The 26,370-nt window shown below is 44.8% G+C and overlaps 1 protein-coding gene across 2 annotated transcripts in view; it reads left to right on the plus strand.

Annotated features, from left to right (window-relative positions):
• The window catches only part of GIPC1 (GIPC PDZ domain containing family member 1), a 195,988-nt gene extending 176,874 nt beyond the window's left edge, over positions 1–19,114 (plus strand). For both annotated transcript variants that reach the window (XM_069603957.1, XM_069603956.1), the window contains exons 6-7: positions 11,989–12,070; positions 13,356–19,114. In XM_069603957.1, the coding sequence (XP_069460058.1) occupies positions 11,989–12,070; positions 13,356–13,507 (234 nt within the window). In that variant the 3' untranslated portion in view covers positions 13,508–19,114. The remainder of the gene's footprint in view (positions 1–11,988; positions 12,071–13,355) is intronic.
• Positions 19,115–26,370: the final 7,256 nt, after the last annotated feature.

The raw sequence follows: 26,370 nt of genomic DNA on the forward strand, positions 1-26,370 counted from the left end.
AGGAGTTATGCGACTACCAGTTCAAGTACATATTTGCTCAGTGGGGGTGTCCCAAAACCGACCTGTTTGCATTGAGGCAGAACACGAAATGTGCACAATTTGCCAGCAGGAGCAAGGGTCAATGGGGTACGCATTCTCATTCCCTTGCAGCAGTCTCTTCGCTTACGCCTTCCCACCTTTTCCAATCATCCACAAAGTGATGCAAGTGATTCAGATGTGCACATGCCAGGTAATACTAATAACCCCGAACTCGACGAGACAAACCTGGTACTCCAACCTTCTACACTTATCCAAAGGAAAACAAATACTTCTCCACGATCAAGCCATTATAATATCCCAAAACAATGGAAAAGTGCTGCATCACAACCCGCAGTCACTCAAGTTGACAGCTTGGCTCCTGACTTCGCAGAGTTTGGGCACCTGAAATGATCACAAGAATGAACGAACATTCTGGCCTTGGCACAAGATCCGGCTACATATCGCTCCTATAAAAGCAAGTGGAAAAGATTCTGCACTTGATGTGCACGACAACAAAACATTCATCCGCTTTTGGCAAGCCCGGAGGCTATCCTACCATATCTCCTGTCATTAGCAAAAGGAGGGCTCGCCCACACCTCGATAAAAGTACACCTGGCTGTAATTTCCAGGTATACCAGAAAAAGGGGAAATACACCCCGCTTCAGTGATCAACTAATCAAGCATTTTCTCAGTGGGTTGTTCAGAACTTTTCCACCAGTAAAGTTTCCACCACAATGGAGTCTAAACATTGTCCTAGCGGGACTCATGAGAGCACTGTTCGAGCCATTGGCAACAACACACCTAATACTCATAGGCATTACATCGGTAAGAAGGGTTTCAGAACTACATGCACTTAGTTACAGAACCATACTTGTGCTTTAACAAAGTTAAAGTGGTCCTTACAACCAACTCGCACTTTATACCAAAAGTGCCATCGGAATTCCATAAACGTGCATCAGTTACACTACCAGTTTTCTTCCAAGAACCAAAAACCCTGTGTTGCACTCCCTAGATGTTAAAAGATCTCTCAAATACTATCTACATAGGACAGAGGCCAACTCACCTTAGCTGTTTCTAGCCTACGGATATCCAAACCAAGGAAAGGCCATCTCTAAGCAGGGAATTGCAAGGTGGATATCCTCCAACATATCCTTCTGCCACGCCAAGGCGAACAAACCATTAACTGGACCAGCCCAGGCCAATTCAACAAGAGCCACAGCTATTTCAGCGGCAATGTGGTCCGGAGTGGCATAAGACCTTTGTCAAGCAACCACCTGGAAGTGCCACACATCTTCACTCAGAATTGCTGCCTTCAGGGACAGCACGCTGCTGATGCAAAGAATGGAAAAGCAGTCCTACAGCATCTGTTCAAATAAGGTAGGCTTTTTACCTGTTTTCCTACCACCATCTAGTTCATACTGCTTTGAAATCTGTTCATAGCATGTGAATCTATGAAAGATCCAATGCTGGAGGAGGGGTATGTTTCTTACCTGTAATTCCATTTCTCCAGCATTGGTATCTTTCATAGATTCACATGCGCCCTCTGGCCATCCCCTACGGTAAAAAACCTCCCTCAGATACTCCAAATACAGCACATACTGGGTAGAATAAGAAAGGAGGCTGGAGGGGAGGAGCTACATACTCAACGTCCCATTGGTGGACACCAAAAGGAGGGAGATGGGATACAAAACAAACACCTGAAAGGTTTTCTATATTTACTATGGTAAAGTTAACTGAGGATTCACACCCTGACGACAGGGAATTGTTCAAAGCATATGCCATCTATGAAAGATATCTATGCTGGAGAAATGGAGCAAGATGACTTACTAATTACTGTATTGTATTTTATCCCTTTCTATGTTGTGTTTGAAATGCATAATAAAATGTCATTCTTCAGCTCTTGGTACTCTTTCTCCCCCTTTAAAAGCAGAAATGGTATTTGTATTACCATTGTTTTATGGTTTTATTGTACAGTGCCCCACTGTCCTTAGGCCAGGATTTTTGCACTTTATAAAATACAACTCCAGTGACCTTGTCAGTGGTGTTGTGTTTATGGCGTGCCTGATTGGTAGTTGCTGCTCACCCTCGCCGTAATGTAACGTTTCTCTTATTGTCGCTTTAAATGGGGGAGGCACGTTCCCATGCAGGAGAGGCCTGCAGTTATCACCGGGTTGCCGGGGGATGTAGGAGGCAAGAGGCACCCCCCTCTCCTCTTGTCAACGTTGCACCACTGCAGGGCACCTAGTCTTCGATTTCTGCCCTTAAAAACTCGTTTTGCGCAATGGGGGAAGGACTTGGATGTTTGTCTTTGTGGATGTTCGATTACTTCAATACAAAATTCCTGAATGTGCTGACCTAGCAAAAGTTGCTCCTTATGTTGCCCCTTTCCTTTGTGTTCGATTAGGGGTTGGTCCACAAGATTCACATCGGATCGTGATCTTCGACCACTGGAAGAACTGTAACTTTCTATAGAGTCTCCGATTTCTAAGCATCTAGGCAATAATCAACCACGAACACTCCCATACTAAACATAACACAAATACCCCATTCAAGTAAGCATGCATAGAAATGCAATATATATTGAACATAGTCCCACACAAACAACAAATAAATTGGTCATCTCCTACCCTTTAAATAGCAGGCATTATTCATTAGGGTTGGGTTGCAATACAGTCCAGACTTGATATTTTTCTCACATTACGTACCCATTCAATGATGAACAATAACACCCTAAAGTTCTCGGAAACACCCAACTATCATCCAAAAAGCATTTAAACATTTTCCGCCCCTATGTATGATGTGACATATAACTCACCACAACATACTGTTAAGTGACTTCAATTCAGCACTCCAACTAAGTCAATGCCTAGTGTGGGATGCCCAAGGGGAAGCCCTTATTTATATATTTTTATGACAAGTTCATAGATCTGGATGATAAACCCTTGTATAATGCCCCTCTCTTTGAATCCCCCTGACCTCACTGAGCCAAGAAGTAGGTTTGTTTTGCAAATTAAAAGATTTATTTGAAAAATTAAACTATATATATATATCACATTTTTATGAATAAATTAATATTTGATAGCACACTTATGAATATGATGATCAACAATGGGTAATGTTACAATTGCACACTCTTTTCAATCAGTGAAGAGTCAGTATAGAAAGGATAAGGTAGCAGAGAATACTTTTATGGTTTCAAGGAAAAGCAATGATGGAAAGAATGCAGCACAGAAATAAACTGATATGGTTTCAACAAGAGATAATATGATCACTTTTTCTTTTGACAATTCACTCCCGCCCTCCTCCCCCCCTATGCAATATAAGGAGATGGAAGGAGAGCACACAGTTTTCAGGAATACAATGAAATGCAATACAAATTCCAATTCCCCCCTAGCAAGCTTAGAGCAACCGATATGCTTTAAAACGGGCAGAAACACTTTTAAATGCGATTTGCAATGAAGTGAAAAATATGCTAAAAATGATTTTAATTCCCTATAGGAGATTCAGGGTAGGTGACGGCTACTTTGAATTTGTTCAAGTCAACACTAGCACTTAATCAGGAACGATTATCAGATTGAAAACGAATTTCAGTAGTTGCAAGCAAAAGACAGCTATTTTTGACAGGTGGAGAAATTGAGTAAAATTGCAATTTGCTGCACTTTCTCCGAGTGCGTCGATCGCGATCACGGAAAAACTATAAGGAGTAGAAAGTCTTGGGCTTGTTGGAAAGCTTAGGTTCTTCGCTTTAAAATGAAATCTCGTTCCTAGCAAGTATGGTTCAAAAGATACGGACGATTTAGTGGAGGTAGATTCTCAGAAATAAAGTAAGATTCAAATGACACTTTCACAGGTTTGAAATCACAGAATGGACACACAATTTCTATGCCGTTCTAAATAGGTTGAAATGGATGGGATGAGATTATTTTAGACTAAGAGATTGGTTCTGCACAGTTCTGGCTGGATACTCGCACTATAAATTTGAAAGGAATAGGCCTCGTCACAGATCTGGTCAACAGGTTTAGCTGCGGTTCTCTCTGCTCTGCAGGTCTAGATCTCTGATTCTGGCAAAAGTTCTTGGCACTGCACAGCGGTCTGGTCTGCGGTTTTGGATACAGATCTGCTTTCTGGGTCTGGTTCTAGCAAAGGTTCTTGACTAGAATCAAACAGCACAGCCCGGCTGTTTTATTCTGATGTGCGCCTTGGAAGTCTGGGGTAAATCAGTTTGCAAAATTGTAAGGCCAGCTGAGAATACTTTTAGCTTACAGTAGGCCTTCTGCTTCAAAGTTCTGGAATCTGGAGTCTGGTTTTCTAAGTTCTGGTCTCTGGATATTGCCTGAATTTGAAGTCGTCCGTCAAAGTGCTTCGCAAGAAAGTGGAAAGAGCAGTCCCTATCTGGGTTTCAATGGTTCTTTTTATGTCTTTTGAAAGTGGGTGGGAACGCTGACTTTCTATGCCCAACCCTCTGAGGATCCTGATAGGCTAGAGGATTATCTGTCGCCTGACTGGGGAACTGAATTGTGAGTCATCCTGTTTCATCAGGCATCATTTCTATGGCATACAGAAAGAACACTCCCCTTGTCACTTTGCACACAAATCTATTTTTGTCTTAAATGCATATTTATCTATGTACAATTTTTCTAATATTATATGTCCAGTTAACATATTTTCTATAGCGCCAAACCATCCAATCCCTGTCTTTGTAAGATGTTGTGTTCACGTCTGACAGAATTCTGCCCTTTTCATCCAGAACACAACCTCTAAACCTTTCCAGAATTTACACAAATGTGCGCAAGGAATATGGGCATCAGATGATGAAGTGTCAGATTTTTAACATACATACATTGGGAGTAATACCCTATTTTCCGCTACTACCCCCCAGAACATACCACAGAGTCCTAACACCTCTTAAAATGTGCACAGAAAAATCACAGGAATAATGATATTATTGATATACTTTTGACAATTTTGTACTATGAATTATCCATCTTCTTAAAATTATGCTCCAGCCCAGAGGGGTGTGGTTTCCCAAAGCACATGGGGAATTTGTGGTTTGTCCACTTCCTCCAAGCTGAGCTGGCTCACAGAGGCAGTGCCCCTCCCGTTTCCTTCCAAGAGGAAGCCATTTACGACCCCCTGATTTAGCAATTGCTTGGAGCAAAGGGAAGTTCATTGTTCTGTTTCCCTGCAGTCCCAGGTACTCCTCCCCTGATTCAATCAGAGAGGTGTGATCTCCTTTTGGTGGGGCAGCAGAAGGCAGGCCAGGCCTGTGAATACAGTTGCTGGGCAAGTTTCAACTCCTGTCAGGGGTAGTTGCTGGGACAGAATTCAGTCCCTTTAAACCAGGCTTCAGCCAAAGGTCACTTTTGTTCCCATTTTTCTTCATTCAAATCAAACTTACAATTTTGACACATGCAGCTAGAACGCTGATTCTAAGTTCAAAACCATGACATTTAAGCAGTTGCAACCTATGTGACACTCAAAAGTAGGTCACTCATTTATTTTAAACATTTCGATTTTAGTGGCTTTAAATCTCATTTCACCTAAGCTGCTGACATCCACAGCTCAGCCAGTTTTGTTATGAACATTATTTTAGGCTCTTCATCTTTCCAGATTTGGTATGCACACAAGACTTCATTCTACCAGACGTCTGCTGGTGTTCAGTAAGATTTTTGAATATCTTGCAATGTTTGAAATAGGCATTTTGAGCTTGCATTCAGAGAAACAAAGGTGATTTTGAAGCGCTTTTTTGAGCCAACAGGCACTGCAGTTTTTCCTTTGGCACCACGTTTCACTCATGGCGCTTCTGGCCCATCACGCTCGCACTGGTGGGTGGCGGGTCAGGCGACTATTTTGGTGTGTGCAAAAACTGCGGTTTTCCAGGATTCTGGCGCAATTGTGGGCTTTTCGACCATCTTAGATTTTCTAAGCCCGCAGCACCAAATGTTGCAGCATAATAACTTGAATGTGGGTCGATACACCTGACAATACACTGCGTATACAATCCCAGTTTTAAAGCAATAAAAATTAAATAGTCATGGCAAATGGAGGACTTGCACGGAAAAGAACCTTCAACTTAGGATAAATGTAAAGGTGCATCCAGCAAAAGGGAATTATAACATTTTATAATTGGTAAATATGTGCCATGTCACCAGCAACCCGTAGACATCCCCAGAGACCCTGTTAATATCCAAATGAAATCAACAGGTATATTATAAAGGGGTGGTCATCACCTAGAAAGAAAACATGTTAATAGCCAACCTCAACATTCTCAACAGGGCATGCATCAACCACTCATGTCCCAATCTACCTGACCCAGGACAATCATATTTAAAATATTCCCCAGACTTATGATAGCAGTGTGGAACAATATCCCTGGCCTACTCTAACATGTTCCGTTAATCTGCAAGGTAAGATCCAGAATTGGAAACAAAAGGCCAGGCCATCCATCTAATGAATTAATAATTACCTCCCCAATTCTAACCACATAGTAAATAATACTACTCTAAAGGAAGACCATTTATAATTAAGGCACAAGTAGGTCAATAGGCAGACAAGATAATGGGGGGGGGGGGAAAGGAGCGTACACTCTACCAAATACTCAAATGCCTCTATGCCTACCGTCAATACGTAACCAATATATACCATCCAGTCATTAAATCGGAGTCCAATAATTTTAAGCACCAACCCCCATATTTATGCTTCCATAACATACAGATGAAGACTCCACCCATAATTTGCCATTACTAGCCCGAAATAAGAAAGAAGAATACGGTATTACATCATACATCAAAGAGTACCAGTAACACATTCCTCAATAGCATCAGTGAGTTTCATGGACCAATTACATAACCCAGATGAAAAGCTTCATGCAGCCAACAGTAAAGCAGTTAGTATCAGTTGGAATTCAGCAGCGACATCTCTGCTATACTGAACATGGGTGATTAGTACTAATCCAGGCCAATGCTCCGTGCAAGGAAATCGGGAGGAAGCCTTGGTTGGGAAAGTACATACTTGCAGGCACCGGCAGTCTTGTAGGTACAGACAGAGCCACTACTGCTAGTCTGGCTCAATCCAGGGGAACGGCATGCCACGGAGGGTACACAATTCCCCAACTTCTTGATGCAAAGGCGACCACAAAGTCATAAAAGAAAGTATTTTCCCAGTGTGAGTTCATGGCCATGGAATTCTTGAACCAGATTTATAGCCTTCACGTCTAATAATATTCGAATCCTCCATATTGACATGCAGCAGGTCCGTGGATCAAATCCTGCCATTGGGAGACGTGGGCCAGATGTCATTATGTTTATTTATTTTAATTCTTATAAAGCGCCAACATGCCCGTAGGCCTCAGGGCGCACATAGAAACTTAACAGGACAGACAAACATATAGAGAAGCCTAAATAGAGCAGAGAAGGAGAAGGGTCAAGGAGTTATTCCATATTGAACAAATGGGTTTTTACGGCGCGTTTGAAGACAGAGTAGTTCTGAATCTGCCGCATCTGGGCTGGAAGTTTGTTCCAGAGCAGGGGTCCCTGTGCATCAAGAGTTGTGCCACCAAATTTAGCTGTCCTAATTTTGGGCTGTTTCAGAATGATGGCCAAGGATGAACAAAGGTTCCTAATGTTTGGCTTAATGCTTATACGGTCTGACAGGTAGGTGGGACTGCTGAGACTAAGGCATTTATGAGTCATGGTTAATATCTTATGGGTTATCCGGTGTTTAATGGGGAGCCAATGAAGTTTTTTCCTAAAGGTGGAAATGTGTGTGCGACGGGACTGAATGAAGATATTGCGCATAGCATTATTCTGAGCCACTTGTAGTGATTGGATGTTGAGAGCTGTGGTGCCCGCTAGGAGGCTATTACAGTAATCCAATCTAGAATTAATTAGTGCGGTGGAAATAAGAGCGCAGTTCTCTTGTGATATGAATGGGCGAATGTATCCTATTCTCTTATTTATAAGACCACAGCTTGATTTGATGCTGAAGACATGAAATTTCATTGAGAGATCTTCGTCAAGAACAACTCCCAATGTCTTAACCTTCTTCTGAACGAGAATGGTGTTATCAGCAATATGGAAACTAGCATAGTCGGGATCTAGTTTCGCCCTGGTGTTTTTAGATGCCACAATGAGAATTTCAGTTTTTTTATCATTGGGGGCAAGAGAATTGCAGGCCATCCAGTCTTGTATAGCTTTGTATATTTTGTTGATGGTTGCAGAATCGCTGCTATAAAGGCCACTCAGCTGTATAACGACTTGAGTATCATCGGCGTAGTTCGTGTATTGCACGCCTAGTTTATTTAAAAGGTCAAGAAGAGAATTGGCTATCGCCCACGCAAACCCTTACCATTCTGGGACCCAGAAAGGAGGCAATCCATCTGGATGCATTTGCGGAGCACCCGGCGACCTCTCTGAGCCTTGACACCAGTAAGCTGTGATCAACTAGGTCGAAGGCTGCGGAGAGGTCAAGTAACATGAGCAAGGCAGCTTGATTATTATCAGCTATGCTAGCTAGGGTAGATTTGAGATCTAGCATAGCTGTCTCAGTCCAATGACGTGCCCTATAGCCCGACTGACGGGTGCCCAGGATAATGTATTTTTCGACATGGGCCTGTAGCTGTAAGTAGGCCAATTTATCAATTATTTTGAGAACATAAGGCACGTTGGTAATATGCCTGTAGTTGTCTTTATTCGCTGGATCGAGGTTCTCCTTTTTCAGTAAGGGTGTGATCCATGCCGACTTTAACAGTTCCGGCACCAGACCCTCATCAAAAGAGAGATTTACCAATTTAGTGATCCATGGGACCAGAGTTTCTAAAGACTCTTTAAGAGTACTTGTAGGACAGTCGTCAGCAGGACAGGACGTGTCTTTGAGGTCTTTTATGATTTTAGATACTTCATCTTCAGTGTAGTGCGTAAAGGAGAATTGAGGAATATCGTTTTCGCAGTTGCTGGGCGAAGTGTCTGTGAGGTTTTGCGTAAATGTTGCTCCCTTAATGCACGTAACACCCTCTTAGTTTGCAGCGCGATGAAAGATGAGAGATTGAAACCCCAACCTGATTGCAAACACTCCCCACCTAATCAACTTGGATGAGACAATATGTGTGAACTTGGGCCAAGACAGTGTTGGAGAGTATAGCCGGCGCATTGACTGTATGAAAACTACATGCCCCAATGATCCAGACTTCATCTTATGTCAATCAAACCTAAAGTCGCAATGGGATGTTGAATGACGGAGTAGCTGCGCACTCCTCAACAGCACCTGCGACTCACCGATCGACCGTGGCACTCCTATCGGCTGGGACATTGTCGGTACACGCCGCATAAAGACCGGAAACATGAAATTGCAGCGTATCCAAGTATCAACATGGATGTAGAACGCCAATTTCCTGAATCTCATAGGGCACGTATGAGGCACGTTACAAGGTGCTTTACTCCAATCCTTAGGCCATATTACGGAGCATGAAACGAAGAATGCTGAAGTGAGTTTCCTTTCAAAACATCACAGGGTTCCAAATCTTCAACTATAGATAGGCGGCAGCGCCATTTTAACTAATGTATATCAATGAATGATTAAAAAAAAAAAGTAGTAATAATACATTTTTGTAAAAAAGGTAGCGTTTGAAAACAGAGTAGTTGGAAGTATTAAGTGCATTCCAGTCTTGCCAAATCTTTGGCCTCTTTAAAGGAATTCCTAATCAATAGAGTTTCTCTAGGATAGTCAGGATACACAAATATTTGGTGTCCCTTGAAATATGTGTTCCCCTTCCTACAAGCTTATTTTGTCATGGTGTTCATCAGGGTAATCAAGATTTGTCTCGCCTTTAGACCAGCATTTTTCCCCACTCTGTATAAATTGTCCACATCTCCTGGGATAATTTGGTCACAACCAAAACAAAACTTCAGTATATCCAACACCAGCTGTATCAAATCATCATTGGGACTTTCTTCCACCCCCAACAAGCCTTACATTTTTATTCCTGATCCTCAAGTCCAATTCCAGTCCTTTTTCTTTACCCTTTTGTACTTCTCTCAAAGTATTGTAGGCTCTGAAGCTCCCCGTAATTTCTGAGGACATAGATTGAGAACCATTTTCCAAGACAGTAATCCTACTATCCAATTGAGAAACCCTCTTAGACAAATCATCCATTGAAGTATTGACATCCCCCACATCCTTAGCCACTTTTCCCAAGTCTTGGGCCATCCTGAGCATCAAAGAATAAATATCCTGAGTGCTAGGTACTTCACTCATCTCTGATGCCGGTTTTGATTTCTTTGGTATGGGGTTTTACAATATCATCAGTAGCAGGAGGGGGCCAGGAGCTACAGGATTATGCTGCTGCCTCTGCTTCCTGCATTCCGGAATCACCTAACTTTGTATAGAGTGTGTCTGATTTCCCCTCCACCCCCAAGAAAGACGCTTTTTAATGTGGATTTTAAAATAGAAGGGATTGTAAGGGATAATCTCCCCTTTTGGCTTCTTAATTTTTCATTTGTCTACCGTCCCATTCTTTATCTTCCGAAATATAGATGTACCAGTCACAGCAAATGTCTGTGCAGTATCCAGTGAAACTTGTCTGTTGCTTTCATGACGAGATTAAAGTCACCCCGGTTATCACCGTCCTCTTAGCCCAAGAGTTGACCTTCTCAAACACCTTTTTAAGACATTCTTTCTGGCCCAGATTAGGACCTTATCTGGTGCAGCGATAGTGGTGACAGTCCTTTCGATTTCACCTCCATTACTCTTTTGACCAGTTCGCAATTGCTTATTCAGAAACAAACCACCCTCTTTGTACTCTTCAGATGCCCAGTTAGATACCCCAATCACCAGGCCCTTAATATTTGTCTAGGCCTCTCCTATATTGCCTCTTGTAGAAAAAACTTTTTCTTTTCTACAAGTTGTCCCAATCTCTTCTATCTGTTTAAAGGGAGAACGTTCAGCCTGGTCATTGTCCCAATAGCCTACATATGGCAGATTTAATAGTGCATATTTTGCTACCATGTGCCGTATTGATGCGTAGGCCAGCATAAAGTTCAAGTGCATTTGATAGACGCAGGGTCCCCTTTATTCCTCCCATCACTTTCAAATTGGGATTTTCCGAGTAGCTAAGGCAAACTTTCAAACAATAACGCGCAAACCTAGGTTTCACCTGGGCTTTACTGGAAATCCCAAGTTCTAAGCACAACACGCAATTCGATGTACTTGGGGTGAGGCCACCTAATATTTGTTTTATTCTGTTTTGAATCGCCTCCAAAGTGGAACTGTTGTAGTAGCCCGAGATCTCACTTCCCATATAGCAAAAGCATGCAGAGCTTGGCCTTGTAGACGCTGAGACAGCCATCAAACATCTGCCCATCGTTCATATGATAACATCTTTGCAGCCCCCCTAGCCTTGCCTCGGCCTTCATGGCTATTTCCTTTATATGCCTTCATGATTTTGGAGAAAAGTAAATATAGGTAGCAATATGACTCAACTACCTTAATCTGTTCAATGTTAAGTCCCCCAGAGTATCGAAGTCTGCCTTTCCCAAACACCAGTACCTTGGTCTTCACCCTGTTCATCCTTAGGCCGTGAGCTGTGAAATATTCTTCAGCATAAGAAAGACCTCATTGTGACCTCCCCCAGATCATGTAGAGCTTTGTCATCAACATACACTCAGGCTCTAAAGGGGGAGCTGTGCAGTGAGGGTGTTTTTTTTATTTATTCTTTTTTTAAACCTTACTGCCTGCTACCCTGAGGTTAAAGTCGGAAGGAAACGGTATGAGATCCTTAGTGCAGTCCTACCAACCTCCTCCATAACAAAGGGAGATGGTTATTGTTATCTGTCTGGGCTCCTTGCATACAAAAATGTTGTGTGACCAGTGGATAGCAATGAGGGCCAAGTTTAACTGACTGGGCTTGTGGGGTTACAGGTAACTATTTCTCTGCTCTCTTTGGTGGCACTGCTAATGCATGTCTTTCATTTTCAGCCTTCAGCATTTGAGGAAAAGGCCATAGAGAAAGTGGATGACCTGCTGGAAAGCTATATGGGGATTCGAGACGGTGAACTCGGTGAGTGAGCTTGTATGCACATGGGAAGTATTTTCTTACGGGCCATCTTCCACAGGTAAAAACCTCTGCTGCTGAGAATGAGAAGGTTCATCTTTGCTCTCTTGGTTCCAATAAAGACTATAAATGTGTTGCACTGCAAAAAGGGTAATGTTCCCGGTGCCCTTGCCCTTTACGTCCAAATGGGACGGAACTGCTAAGCTTTTTATGCGACTGTCTTCTGTCCACACCATTCCCTCCCCATGCTTTCCTGTCTCACGCCTGTGAAAATGCTTAGACGTGTGACTCGGAAGGACTGCCTCCATGCTGCTTCTCTTTAGGCTGAGTGTGGCTGCCGCTCCTGCATTCCCTCCACACATTTGGTGCCTTCGATAGTCTGTTCGGGGGAGAACACTTAAACTGCTGTGATTTTTTTTTTATTTTTGACATTTTACCCTTTATCTCTAAATTGATTTTTTATCTTGTTTCTGAAATGTACAGAGTTGTTCAAACCCTGACACTTCCCTACAAAATGTTCCTCTTCTATTGCAACCACCTCGGCATGTGGAATGCATAAAGGACTTGGAATGGTAGACAATTTCCCTAACGCTCCCCTTAAAATCCTTGCCTCGCCCTTTAGGTGCCACAGAGCCACTATGGTGCCTTAGAAATGTACAAGCAAATCCATTATCCCCTTTTGCTCTCTAAAAAATGCCACATGTATGTCTTTCCCCACGTACTATCAGTTATCTGGCACCCCAGGGCACATATCTCCTAGGATGGGGGACATGAGAGCATGGACTAGGTTGTCTAATACTTACTATGCTGAGTAACCAAGTTTGTAATGTTACTACTGTGTGCAGGGAAAGCCTTTGTCTTTTTTCCTGGTAGCAGTGGGAAAGGATTGGTTTATGGGGGTGCAGTGGGAAATGTGCATGGAGTTTTTTTAATGTTATCTAACTGATCTGGTTGGGTCTCTGATGGTTTGTGTTGTGCTGCTAACTACTGGAGCTTCGCCCGAGTCTTTGCTTGCTTCATCTGATGGGACGAACTGCCATTTTGTGAGGTAGGAAGACAGGATGGTTATATGTCGGGAGTTGCATTGTTGGGCGAGTTTTGGATAAGGGGGCCGGGGGTTCACTATTTCAGTCATGCAAGCACTTTGAGGTAGCTGCAAAAATGGCATGTTGTGCTATACTAAGCGCCTAAATGAATAGTACAATGGAGAGTGACAAGGGTTACTAGAAGTAGGGAGGGGGATTCCCTTCTGATATTGTTTTACTCATGATGACCATTGTTCTTTCTACAGCTGCGACCATGGTGGAGCTTGGGAAGGATAAGCACAACCCGGACGAGTTTGCTGAGGCACTGGATGAGAAGCTCGGGGACTTTGCCTTCCCGGATGAGTTTGTGTTTGATGTCTGGGGTGCCATCGGCGATGCCAAAGCTGGGCGATACTAACCACAGACTGTAGTGTCTGGTATAAGAAGAGAGAGACTTCCCTCCCCTCCACACCGTAAGTGGGGCGTGAGCAAAGTACACTGGACGCAATGACTGCTGGACTTGTGCGCTTGGTGCTTTCACAAGGCAGGAAGGATCACTACAAAAAGCCTTTCTGCATCCATGCCTTGGCAGCAAGAGGTGCCCCTGGCAGTTCTGGCTAGTGCGAGCCCCTGCACAATGGACTGTTGCATGTGCAGGCCTAGGGGCATCTTTCACTCTTGAGATCCGAGATGCTGGATTTCTTCTCCCCAGGTTTCCCACTTCGGTCTCCTACTGCGGCTCCTGAGGGCAGGTGGGATGACGGAGAGGTAGCAGATAATGGTTGGGTGTGGTGAAATGCAAAATATGAGATGTGCTTCCTATCCCCAGGTGACACGTGTGTAAGCAATACGGGCTCTTGAAGATAAACTCAGGGGGTGCTGCCTGCAAGAGATGCTTCCAAAAGACTGATGCTCACCAGCATGCCTCAACGTTAGCTACTCGGTACGCCGTGTTTTTAGGGTACTGTATACGTGGATGTGCTTGGATCCTAGTACTAAATGCACTCCATGTTAATGGGCAGTTTACCATTAGGTCCGTGTCTGTGCCAATTTTACCGGCTGCCAGCTTTAGGCCCTCAGGTGTATTTCTTTGTGAAGTCAGTTATGCTTTCAGTAACACTATTTACACAGAAACAATGTGTTTGTTAGATAAGTCTTTTCAAGACATCTTGTAAATGCCTGCCCCCGCCGCCTCCCTCCAGGATGAACTACGGTGTGTCTTGCATTCATGGAAGGTGGTATTTCTAAAGTGGAAAAAGCAATCTTTGTGCATATTTCGAAGATCACCTGTAAACTGGTGGGAGGGGTTGTAACTACACAAGTGATCACTCGCTACCCCTATAGTTTATTTGTGCAAAACAATTCTAGTACCCTCTTACAATGACATTAAGTGGTGCACCATTAATAGTGGCACTTTTACAAGGCCCTTGTCTTGCTAGGACGACACATCAGTGACGTCAGCAACCGCCTTTTATATTTTTTTAAAAAAGGAGCAGGAACTACCTTGCTGCCTTCGAACTTGTTTGGGGGGGGGGGTTATTGCTCAAGCTTCCAGTGAATGGCCAGACTATCCCTCCTTTCTCTCCAATCCCCATCTATTTATTGCTTTTTTTTCCCACACCGCTCTCTTAGGAAAAGGACTCATGACCTCACCTGTCCACTGCGTATGGTGCTATTTCAGTCAACCGCTGTCTCTGCCGTTACACCACCCTCACCCAAGCATACCATAAGCCTTAGGCTCTGTCTGGTAAGAGACTCTCCTGTGCTGGCCATACCCCTGGATCAGGCCTCTTTCCACTATACAGGGTCAGTACTGGCCTCCCTCTCGCATGGATGGTTACAGTTTTTCTGGTAGCCTGAACCATCCGTTTTTAATAACAGGGGGAGGAGAGGTAACAGTTACTTTAGTGTTGGTGGGACTAGCTCAGGCATTTAGAGCTTCTTTGGCAGGTGTGTCCCTAGTTCAAGACCTCCGTAGATGGTGGGACAACTTTGTATGTTGGCTGTCCCATCACCCTAACCCAAGCTCCCCTCTGCCTCCTTTAGAAAGAAACTTGTTTGGGCACCTGGACTGGCTTCCCCGCTGCGTATTTGAATACCTCAGTTTCCTATATTTGCCTCTGTCCAGGGCATACTTCTAGCTTATAGTTAGGTCACCAGGGCTGCCTGTCCTTTAGCCGTGGCTGTGGCTTGGTCTCCTATGATGCGCCGGTGCTCAGGCTTCCAGAGCTTGTGAAGGCAGAAGGGGGGGTCGCCTGCGTGGTTTGTCCCAAAGCGGCTCTATTTTACTATGGGGCGTGCCACTAGTGGAGGCTCCCTGAGCCATCTCTATAGGGTATGCTAATAATGTAGGCTCTCGGAGCTTCCTCCTCCTTTATCGTGCCCCTAGCTCAGGTGCCTAGAACTGCTGTGCACCACTGGCAATGCTAATTAACCTCTCATGGGTTTCTCTGTAAGGCAACAAATGGCCCAGGTGCTTTGTCAGGAGTGTCCTGTGCTAGTAGTGCTTGGAGATCATCTGTCTGGAGGTGGCTTTATGAAGTGGATCTTTCGAAGGGAACATGTGCAGAGTTACCATTGATCTAGATGCGGCAGGGGGAGGGGATGACTTGGCCATCGTTTGGTCACCATTGACTGGTGGACTGGGAAAATTTGTGTTCCTGATGGAAGTCATTGGATCCAGAAAAACCCTTTGCTTACTAAGAGTAACGTGAATGTCCTATTTGGCCATTGTCAAGAAGCTGAAGCTCTTAATGGATGTGCGCATTTGACTATAGATACAAGGTTTTGCTATATTTCGTTTGTCTGCTATTCCAGAACTGTGAAAAACTTTAACCTATAGAGCGGGGAACAGATATACATTTGTGTTTATGCCATGTAGCTCTGGATGTGGGTTACAAATGTGCTCATCTAGCCAGGTTCAATGCTCGAGGACTAGGAGTGAATTTCAGTTTGTCAATGGAAGAAGCCAGAGTGGGTGGAAATAAAAATCACCCAGGGGAACCAGCATCAGGCGGTGCCTGTGAGCAGCAGGGCCTGCAGACTGGCGTGCACCAGGCTCTAACTGTGAGAATGGCAGTGCTGGGTACAGAGACTGAGAGGCCCTTCCTGGAACAGCAGAGCCTACAGACAGGAACACGGAGGGCTCTTAGTGTGGGAGTCGCGAGTCCTGCCCAGAACCAGTAGCACCTTCAGAAAGGCGCACAGTTGGCTCCAGCTGTGCTAGCTGTAGGGATGGGTCCTGTCCAGGACCCTGCGCTCCTGCAGATAAGAGCACAGGGGGTTCTAGCTGCCCGGTTTAGCGATGGGTTCAGTCTAGTAGCAGTGGTGCCTACAGAAAAGAAGACAGAGGGCTCTAGCTGTTCTAGTTGTATTGATAGGTACAGAAACAGAGAGGCCCTGCCTGGGACCAATAAATGCTAGAGAGAGTAGCACAGACCGCTCTAGTGGGGCCAATGGCGATGAGCCCTAACGTGTACAGATGGCTCCAGCTGTGCTGCAGCGATAGTCCTGCCTGGGGCAGCGTAGGCTACAGAAAGCTCTAGCTGTGCCACTGGTAGTAATGGGTACAGAGGCCCGGTCTGGGACCAGCAGATCCTAAACATAGGATCACAGAGGTCTCTGGCTGTGTTAATGATAGTGATGGATTATGCCCAGATCCAGTGGAGCCTGTAGAAAGGCTCACAGAGGGATCTAGCTACGGTACAGACACAGACTGGCCTTGCCCTGGAGCATCGGGGCCTACAGCGAGGAGCACTGGGGCTTTTGCACTGACCGGAGAGGCCGTGCCCTGTCCTGCTTAGATGGAGGGGCTCTTATAAACAGGAGCACAGAGGGTTGGTGGATACAGACAGTAGAGAAGACACTCAACTTGGCACCAGCAGACCCAACGGGAGTGCAGAGAGCCCTTACTGTGCTAAAGTTGGGATGGGTCCTAAACGGCGATGCCATGCCTGGATGCAGGAGATCTTAAAGTCAGGGGAACAGGGCCCCTGCTGTGAGATGGTACTAATGGGTGTAGTGCCCTTCCTGGTGAAGGATTTGCCAGCTGGTAGGATTGTGTCAGTACCCATCAATACCTTAGTGCAACAAAACAAAAACAGCCCATATCAGGGAGCGAATGTATTCCCCACACTAGTCCAGCGGCACCTGCTGTGGCTGAGTGTGGGTTGCAATTCTCTGTCAGCTGTTACTGAGCCATTGTACCCGTGATTAGATACGTCTGTGACAAGGTGGCCACGAAATCTTTGTTCTTGGTTGAGTTTATTTTGAACTTTCCTGGCACACACCAAGGTGCAGGTGGTCAGGGGTTTGGAGCAGTCCGATTTACCCTTCCAACACCCCCTCCCCAGATTCCCTCCCCACACTCTCTCCTCGAAATGTACCATTCTCCCTCAATCATTAATGAGTTCTCTATGCTCCCCACACTCCTTCAATTACGGCCTGAGAATAATATCCCTCCAGGCAGGCGGTTCTACCCAGATGGGCATGGCGGGGGCTCCAGAAGTAAGGGACAAAGAAGGAGAAATCACGAAAACAGGAAAAGGGAAGGCGATGCAAAAAAACATGGCGAACAATAAATGGAAAGGGCGATAAAGAGAACGGGATGATCAGGAAGTGACCGAGAACAAGGCAGATGAAGAGTGGAGAGTGTGAAGGAAAGCAGAGAGATTAGCCAAAAGGAATGATGCGGCAAGGAGAGGAGCAGGTGAAACAACCGCCGAGCCCTGGACTTGAGCGGGGCTGCACGAGCCAGAGAGCAGAACATCTGCAAGTGAGAAGCAGAATGGAGGGGAGAGAGGCTGGCTTTACGATCGCGTGAAATCGAGTGGCATATAACACGTTGCTCCTCAAGGGTAACCTTAAAATGTTCTTTCCAGTCCAGTATAGTTTCCCTTGAGTGGTAATGCTTGGATTTAAATGAGGAACACAACATGTTGGCTACATCTCTGCATAGAGAGGACTTTTGCCAACCAATCCTGGGTCCGTTACATTACAAGTTGGTAATAGAAGGCCCTGAAATTTCCAGCAGCTAGAAAAGGAGGCGACATGAACATCAAGCCGGGGAACTGTTGCAACAATTGATTACCCGGGTGTGCACACTTCGGATAGTCCGCCCTCTTTCCGTCATTTGTCATGCACTCCAAGTTCAAGCCGGGCACACCGGGCTGCTTTCCAGATGGTTTGAGCACCACAAGTATGGATTGGTTTTTAAGCTGACTGGTGGATGCACATCGCCTCACCCGGCATGGATCCTCCCAGGAGTCTGCAAGTGTGCCTAGGCCTCTTTACATACAGCAATACAAGTTGATTGTGGCCAATTGACCTGAAAGTATAGCTGGCAGCCGTCCTCGCTCCCTCCCTTCCCTGTACCCCAGCTCCTAATGTGGGTGACCGAAGACTACTTGGCAAACAGTACGATGTAACTTTTTTATTCTGTGAATTTTTTTCCTGTTGCAATGCTGTCTTGTAGCAGAAGGAGACCTCCCTTTTGCCAGGTGGTCTTTTCTGCATCATGGTCGCAGCACTGGCGGGTCAGAGTGTGAAATGCTGGTGGCTGTAAGTGGTCTTGATGCTGCTGTAGGAGGGAGCAGAGGCACGCCGAAGTACCCTATGACCTGAGCAGCTTGCTGTCCTTACCCCTATCCCCTTGTTGTCCTCATACATTAACATTTCTTGGTACACGCAGTACTCGCCAGCATTGCATTACTTAAATTGGTAGGCGATTGGCTGTGGCCCACCTGTATCCTGTGTGCTGGGTTTGTGGGGACAGCTTGCTGGAGGCTGCGCATGTGTCACTCAACACTGTTTTAAATTATGAAGCGCACGTTGATTTCAGAGGAAGGGGCTGAGAACTTCTGTTGGCTAGGGTGTCCTCACGGCTTGTGTGGCCCTCCGGATGAGTGCCCTGGAATAGAGCTATTACTTTCCATAGCTGTGGCACAGGAATATGGGCTGTTTCCATGGGGGATATTTTTGTATTTTGTATGTAAATGTCTCTTAACATAAAATACTCGTAACAGTGTCTCTGTGCCAGAATTTTTGTAATGCAATTTTAGTTTACAGATTGCAGTCCCATGCCCTTGATGTTGCTTTTGATCCGTTTCCTGACTGGCAGGGGTCTGGAAATGTTCGAGATGGACCGGATGTGACAGATTTCACCATGTGTACGAAAGTACACAAGTACAGAAAGACGTGGCATCATTTGTACCAACACCACACCAACCTCAATCTGTTACACGTCAGTTTCCTCTCATTCAGCTCCACACCCAAAGACTCGTCCTGAATACCAGTCAGTTTCATGTTACTCATCCATTATTTCGTGTTACTCACCTCTTATTCTAAAATTAAGGGTGCTTTCTAAATCGAACACATTTCGGCCAGCAACTTACTCGGAAGTAAGTGTGAAAGCCGAGATAATCTCCAGACTTCAAGTATTTTCCTTCCTTAGTCTGATTTTCTGCTTCTCTTAACCTCTCCCCCACATGTGGCGCTGTAATCCTTTTAATGACCTCTTGGGACCCCTGTACGCAGCTCATTTTTAATTTCGGCCTTATTGTAGATGGCTTGATAATTTGGGTTGAATTGCCTAACTTTCCTACCTACAACACTACTATACTCCATATGGATGTCATGCACTCCACCTGCCTCATGCTAACTGGTCATTCTCATCAGCCTGTCGTTGCTTGTGTCATTTTTCTTTCTTTTTTTTCTTTTTTTTGTATGACCTCCTCCTCAGGTCACTCAATCCTTTTTTTTTCCCGACCCCCCCCTTTTTTTTTTCTCCAACCTCCTCCTCAGGCAACTCCATTCACTTGTCCTTTTCCTAATTTTCAATCAGCCACCCCCTCAGGCTGTTTTTCTTTATCTTGTATGTCTCTTTTGCGCCCTCCTCCATAGGTCTCTTGCACTGTTCCCCACCGCCGCCTCCATGGACTTACCATTAGTCCCTTCAGCCACCTCCATAGGCTGATCATTAATTTCTTTTTCGGCCCTTTCCTTGGGCAACATTTTCTTTTTTTTCTTCATCATTTATGTGGGTCAGTTATCTCCTCGTCACCAGTTGTTGTGACCTAAATTCCACATTTATAATCCATAATATTAGTGATCACTCTGAGATAATGAATAGGTCTTCTTTTAATGTCTCATCTTAACTGCCTTCCAGCTCTCACCAGCCCTACATTCCCCATTCCATTCCCCAGGGTTCTCTTGCCCACATGCCATATTCTACTCGGCCACAACACTTGGCACATTACAACCTGGAAATAGAACGAAGTCCCCACCCATTCCATGGTTCCATTATTGTAAATACTCATGATCTACACCCAATTGGCGCTCCAGTGAACGCTGATTAAACTTCAACAACCTTAGATATGCCTTGGACTGTGTATCTCCAATTCTCCTGCAAGAAGTCTCTTGCCAAAATGTTTTACTCCAGAGATACAAACCTTTGCTACAGTGAAACTGCGGTTAGTCTTAGTGTGCTGCACCTCATCGCCTGCAATGACGAAATCATAAATGCCAAGGAAGCCAGTTCACCGCAAGGATCTGCAATGCCCAAAACATTGAGGGCCTCTCCACAACGGCTCATGGCAGCAAAAAAGTCGCCACCTTGTTTTAGTAACTTCCCAGCTGTGGATAAGGACAACCCTCAAAACACTGCAGCCTCATTTAGCCCTCCAAACTGGCTACCTGATACTCCTGCTATAGTGTGCTCCCTTCAAATGTATTCCTTTCGCCACATCATGGATTTGACTCTCCAGTCTCATTCTTTCCTAATTGGGTCCTTGCCATTGCCCTTTGACCATTGCCCAGCTGCTCTTCTTTTAGTTACTTTAATCATCTATGAATTCTCAGATCAAAGTTTACCCCTGAGATCGGATTACCAGACCTCAAATTAGGTGTTGTTCACTCATTTCTAATAAAGCTATCAAATTACCATACCATACAATACATGAAGATCTGCCATCTTCCCACCCATCGTACTTGTTGCTAAGCTCATGTGGTCCACCATTGCTTGCTATTTTGAAAATAACCGTCTCCAGCCTGGTTTCTGCTCCATCTGCACCAGAATCCCTGTTCGCCTCTATCCTGGCAGACATTTGAATGATAGCTGGGTAGTTGGTGCTCTCGCTCTCAACCCGCCGACTGCATTTGACATTGACACCCATATCTTTCTCTCCACTGGCATACCAACTAGTGTTTTGTTTTAGTGGATTAACCATGTCCTCTCCAGAAAACATCACTTCACTACACTTCCCCATTTCCCATTTTCAAATGTTCTGCACAACATCGTCAGTGATGTAATCAGGGGGTTATTCTCTCTCCTAAGCAACCATGTCTCTTTTGCCTTCTGCGGTACGACGTCCTTTCATTGCAGGATATTTTATTGCGGGCCTTTTTACCACGATATTTTTGCAGAAAAAAAAATCATTACATTTTTCGGGGTGTGGGGGTTGGAAATAATTATATATTGGGTGTGGGTGTTCGTGGATATGTAAAAAAAAGTCAGGGTTGGGGGGAACCCCCCAGACAAAAAAATAAAAAATGTGCTGACTTTTTTTTCTTAACAAAATCTGCGGTAAAAAAGCCAGCAAACAAATATCCCACAATGAAATGACATGGAACTGCCTTCTGCACCCCCATACTGGCATTCTTCATAACTAATACCCCCACAAACCCCTCTGCATTGCCTACTGTGCCTTAACAAGTAACATCAGTCTTTTTAGGACTCCCAACATTCCGTACGATGCTCCATATCATTACACCCCCTCTCAGATGTATTTATTGTTTGCTTGTTGGGTGCTTATACATGTTAAGGATTTCAATCAGGCGACACACACCTAAGTCTCGGGCTAGTATGCAGCGCACGATTGAAATGCTTATGTTTTTATGTTAGATTCAATATTGAGATGGTACACCACTCATATCACACCCCCTTTTCAAATACCCCGGGTCACAATGGACCATTAATCAGGCTGGTTGATAAAATGTAATATTTTATTTATTTGAAAATGAAAAGAAATCATACAATGTTTAATATGGGGCAGCGATCACCAATGGGGTGATAATATCAATAGGAATGTAAGCAATGCACTTAGTTTAATCTTCTATTGACACATCTACAAAACACCAGGAAATAGGAGCACTTTTTGATTTTAGGAAAGATAGCACTCAAGTTAGAATTTCCCCCTGCAAGGTTCCCTCAACCCACAAATAATCAATTCTGAGTGTATAAACGGAAACAGCAGGTAATCAGGAATGACAAATAGGAAACAGAATTGAAAGCTGACCTTCCCGCCCCAAATAAGAGAGAAAAATGGATTTCAAACCCCTTTGCAATGCTAAAAATGACACTCGGACATGGATGAATAAAATAATGAATGTGTGTAAAAACCTTGAAGCAGATACATTTCTTCACTAAAGCAACAATGCAAATATACTACCAATCCCTAAGAAAGGATAACCAAGAGCATGCAGTTTGAAAATGAGTGGCAGGGTTTAAAACATGTTGCAGCAAATGACACGTTGGAAACTTAGCAAACTTTGCAATTCCCGCCTGAATTTACCCTAAACGGTTTTTAACAAAAACGGGTGAATATACTATGTTGGGGAATTGCTATAGATCACAGGTACAATATGGAAGTGAAATTCAGTCTCTAGCTGGTAAATTGAATGAGTTATGCAAGATCTAGAAAGGTGCGTTTTGAGTAAAATGGAGCGGTGAAAAAGGAAAGGAAATCAGTTTTGACAAGAACAGTTTTACTCTACACAAGAGTATTCAGACTAGGCCACCAAAGAGGGATCAGTAAGCTCCAGAGTTGATTCGCGAGTTCAACCCTAGCACCTCAGCGCCCAACCCCAGCGAAACCAGTCCGATCACTCGAAATAGGACTAAGGGCTTAGGATTTACACAAGGCAAAATTACTGAAGAGATGATGCTAGCACTAGAAATCAATGGCAGGGTGGCAAGAATGATTCTCACGGTATTACACAGTATCAGGATAAGGATAGGGTGATTTGGAGAGGGGAACTAAGGGCAAGGCAAGGCATACTATGGTTTTCTATGGTTCCCAGTCCACTTTAGTTAGGATTTTGGGACAGTCAGCGTTCTGGTCTAAAGGACAGCGGGACAGGATCAGCTGGGCAAGGACAGGATACCAAAGGATAGTTCTGGTAACCGGATGGCACTGGTACCTCTGGATGCAGTTATTGGGCAGCAATTGGTGGACTGCAAGCCAGGCTGGTGTCAGGAGGCTTCCCACAAAAATACCACCGCTTCTCTCTTTGGGTATTGGGATTTTAAAAGGGAGGCCTTGCTGGAAGGGTCAGCAATGTTTGGCCTGGTATTTGGATCTGGAATCTGGATCAGTGCAAGAAGAAGGAAACTGGAACAGGACGCTACGCAGGAAATCAGGAAGAGAGTGTCTAGAGTCTTGTCAGGGACCCTTATTTATAGTGCATAATGACATCATCAAAGTAGAGGCTGTGCAGGGTTAACTAAGCACGCCCCTAAACTACTTGGATTGGGCAGGGGTGCTAGTCTCTTCCTTTCTCTCGACTGGTTGGATTTCCAAGGGAATGATGTCCCGTTTATTAGGTGAGTTTTGCAATGTCCAAAAACTCCCACATTTACTTTACTTAAAATCCGATTTTTCCAAAAACATAAATTTACACCATTGCAATCTCTTTGCAAATTATATACACAGGTTACATATTATGTGCAGCATATATCAGTCCAATCCTCCAGTCTGTGCGACCTTGTTTTGCCCTACTACCAGTTTTTCGAGCTTTTCAATGGGATTTATATTACTCAACATTCTAGAACTTTATACATGGGTGTGGATTATCATGAGGGATGTATGTACAAAAATGCACATTTGCAGCATGGATGCTTTTCTTGTAATCGGTCATATTTTGTAACTTCTGTTCGCCATGCAGCAATGAAACCTATGACGTCTTAAAAGAAAGGCCATAAAATTACTTCTAAACAGTAAAATATTTACATTTTTCCAAAGTCCTGCTGCAGAGACAAAAGTCTTTACATTTTTATTCATGAAATAGTCTTTAGAAGCAAATGGCAGTTCCTTTGTTGGGTCATTTTTTTTTCTTTAACTTCAACTGCTGCCAACTGTCATTTCCTTCAGCATGGTGGGGATTTCTCATCTTAATTGAAGGTTTTATTGCCCCTTCACACTTCACAGGTTAGTGTCCCAGGACTTCTATTGTCCCAGCCTGAAGCACAGACAAATGTCGACGAGCGTGTGAACTTTCTTTGTCCTGGCACATTGAAGGCAAGCGTGCCCAGCCAGCACGATCCTCCCCGCAATGAGAGACAAAGAAGGACTCTCCCAAATCGGGAATGAAGCCAAGACAGAGTGCGGGTGAGCTTAAATGGGAGTTTATCAATCAGAATAGGGCATGCAAAGAACTCTGCAAACTCCGAGAGCGCTCTGTCTGACAATAGCAAAGACAGGCGTATATATTTACAAAAAACGTCATAAGAACCTACATACTGTAGGGGGCACAAGTTTGATGGGATTGGGTGGCGATGACTAACTATAGGTGCTGCTGCGATGCGGTTGGTCTTGGCTGGAGAACGTCACTGGTCAGCCTCGTGGGTGGGGCTGGGCCTGGGAGGTTGGCTGAGTTCATCCGGGCGGTGTTGTGCCATCGCGGCCAGTGTCGGAGATGAATGTCTTTTCCTGACTTATTTGCCCTAGCCCATGCACACCGCAGTCATTCAATCATTGCAATATTATCTTCTTTAGTAAATCTTCCAATAGGTTATTCTACAGGTTAATGCAACACTGGAGGAATGCACCTTGTGAGGGGTCTGATGGTAATAGGTCAGGACATGGTTACCAGTGTCCTGTTGACCGGGGCCATAGGTCGAGGTGCTAAGCTTCAGGGCCTGGGACGGGCGGTACAGGTCTTTCTGTCTTGTTAGAAGTTGTTATGGATGGGCCGCTGGATGTTGTCAAAGTGTTGGGTGTCCTGATTGCACAGGGCCATAAGTCTTAAGATGATCCGGTGGGTTATGGGGTTTACGAGGGGGCGCCTTTGGAAGAGTGTGTTCAGGCGGAGGTTTACTGCTGTGCTGTAAATAATGCAGGTGGCGGGCCGCGGCCTTGGGTGCTGCAGAGGGGGCTACAAATCTTTGAAGCGGCTCCAGTCTGGTTGGGGGAGGTGGAGCAGCGCGGCGCGGGCCTCTGCTCTCATGTTTTGGCAGCCTTCGCAGGGGGGAAGGGGGAATGGCCTTGCACGCATTCACAAAGGTATCTCCCTCGTGTGTTGCCGACTCTAGGTAAAAACATCACACACATTTGAACACTTTATAATACTTATTCAAATCACTTTAAAACATGCATTTCAACTTTGCTGGATGTGACTCGATTATACCCAGTCGGAGTACTCGTACACTATGCTTTAACAACTACAGTATTTGGTTATATGCATATACATTTGCAGTAAGTGAGGTAGTAGAGCAAGGTTGGTGGAGTACATAGAAGATGACCCGCCACTGTACGTGACGGTGGTGGCACATAAGGGGCTTAGGCATATATACATGACACGTGCATTCTCGCGCATCTTTCACATGAGCCCTCTGTATGGTTACATTCGTCTCCTTATGTACTCTAGCAGCATTAGTTCGGTTATGGCGCAAAAACCATGGAGTGTAAGTTTCCCAGTGATACACGTACCAAATAGATCCCTGGAACTCTCCTTCATTATTAGTACCCAACTGCAGTGGTATGGGCTCGCTATTGCTTATATCCTGGAAGCATGCTTTCTATGTTTATACATTTTACAGGTTCTTGTAATATGAGATTTTGTGGAGAAAAGCATACTTTGCAAGTGGTCTTGGCATTCATATGTAAAGGCTTTCTACCATCTGATGACCATTTTACCGTTCTCTTCATCGCCCGGGCCCGCTGGCCGGGTCATGTTGGGAGCGATGATACACTGCGGAAGGTGAAATGTTACAATGTTAATGTAGTATGCTAGCTCATGTCCGTCTTGTTCGTGGGAACGGGCTCGCAGCGGATCTGCCAGGGTGCTGCGGTGACAGGGCTAACTGGAACTCTCCGAGGGTGGGGGCCGCGCTACAGTGCGCTGAGCTCACACCATCTTTAGTAGACAAAATGGTTTCTGAGGCCTAGCTAAATTCAATACATGCGGGCAATGTCTTCAGCAGGTGAGCCATCCACCACCTGGGCCCTGGTGGTAGGGAGGGGATGCCCGATGAGCCATGGCCCTCACCTGGGGTGGAGATGTGGG

Source organism: Ambystoma mexicanum, chromosome 3q (assembly GCF_040938575.1).
Source record: "Ambystoma mexicanum isolate Mex_15411 chromosome 3q, UKY_AmexF1_1, whole genome shotgun sequence".
Taxonomy (NCBI): Eukaryota; Metazoa; Chordata; class Amphibia; order Caudata; family Ambystomatidae; genus Ambystoma; species Ambystoma mexicanum.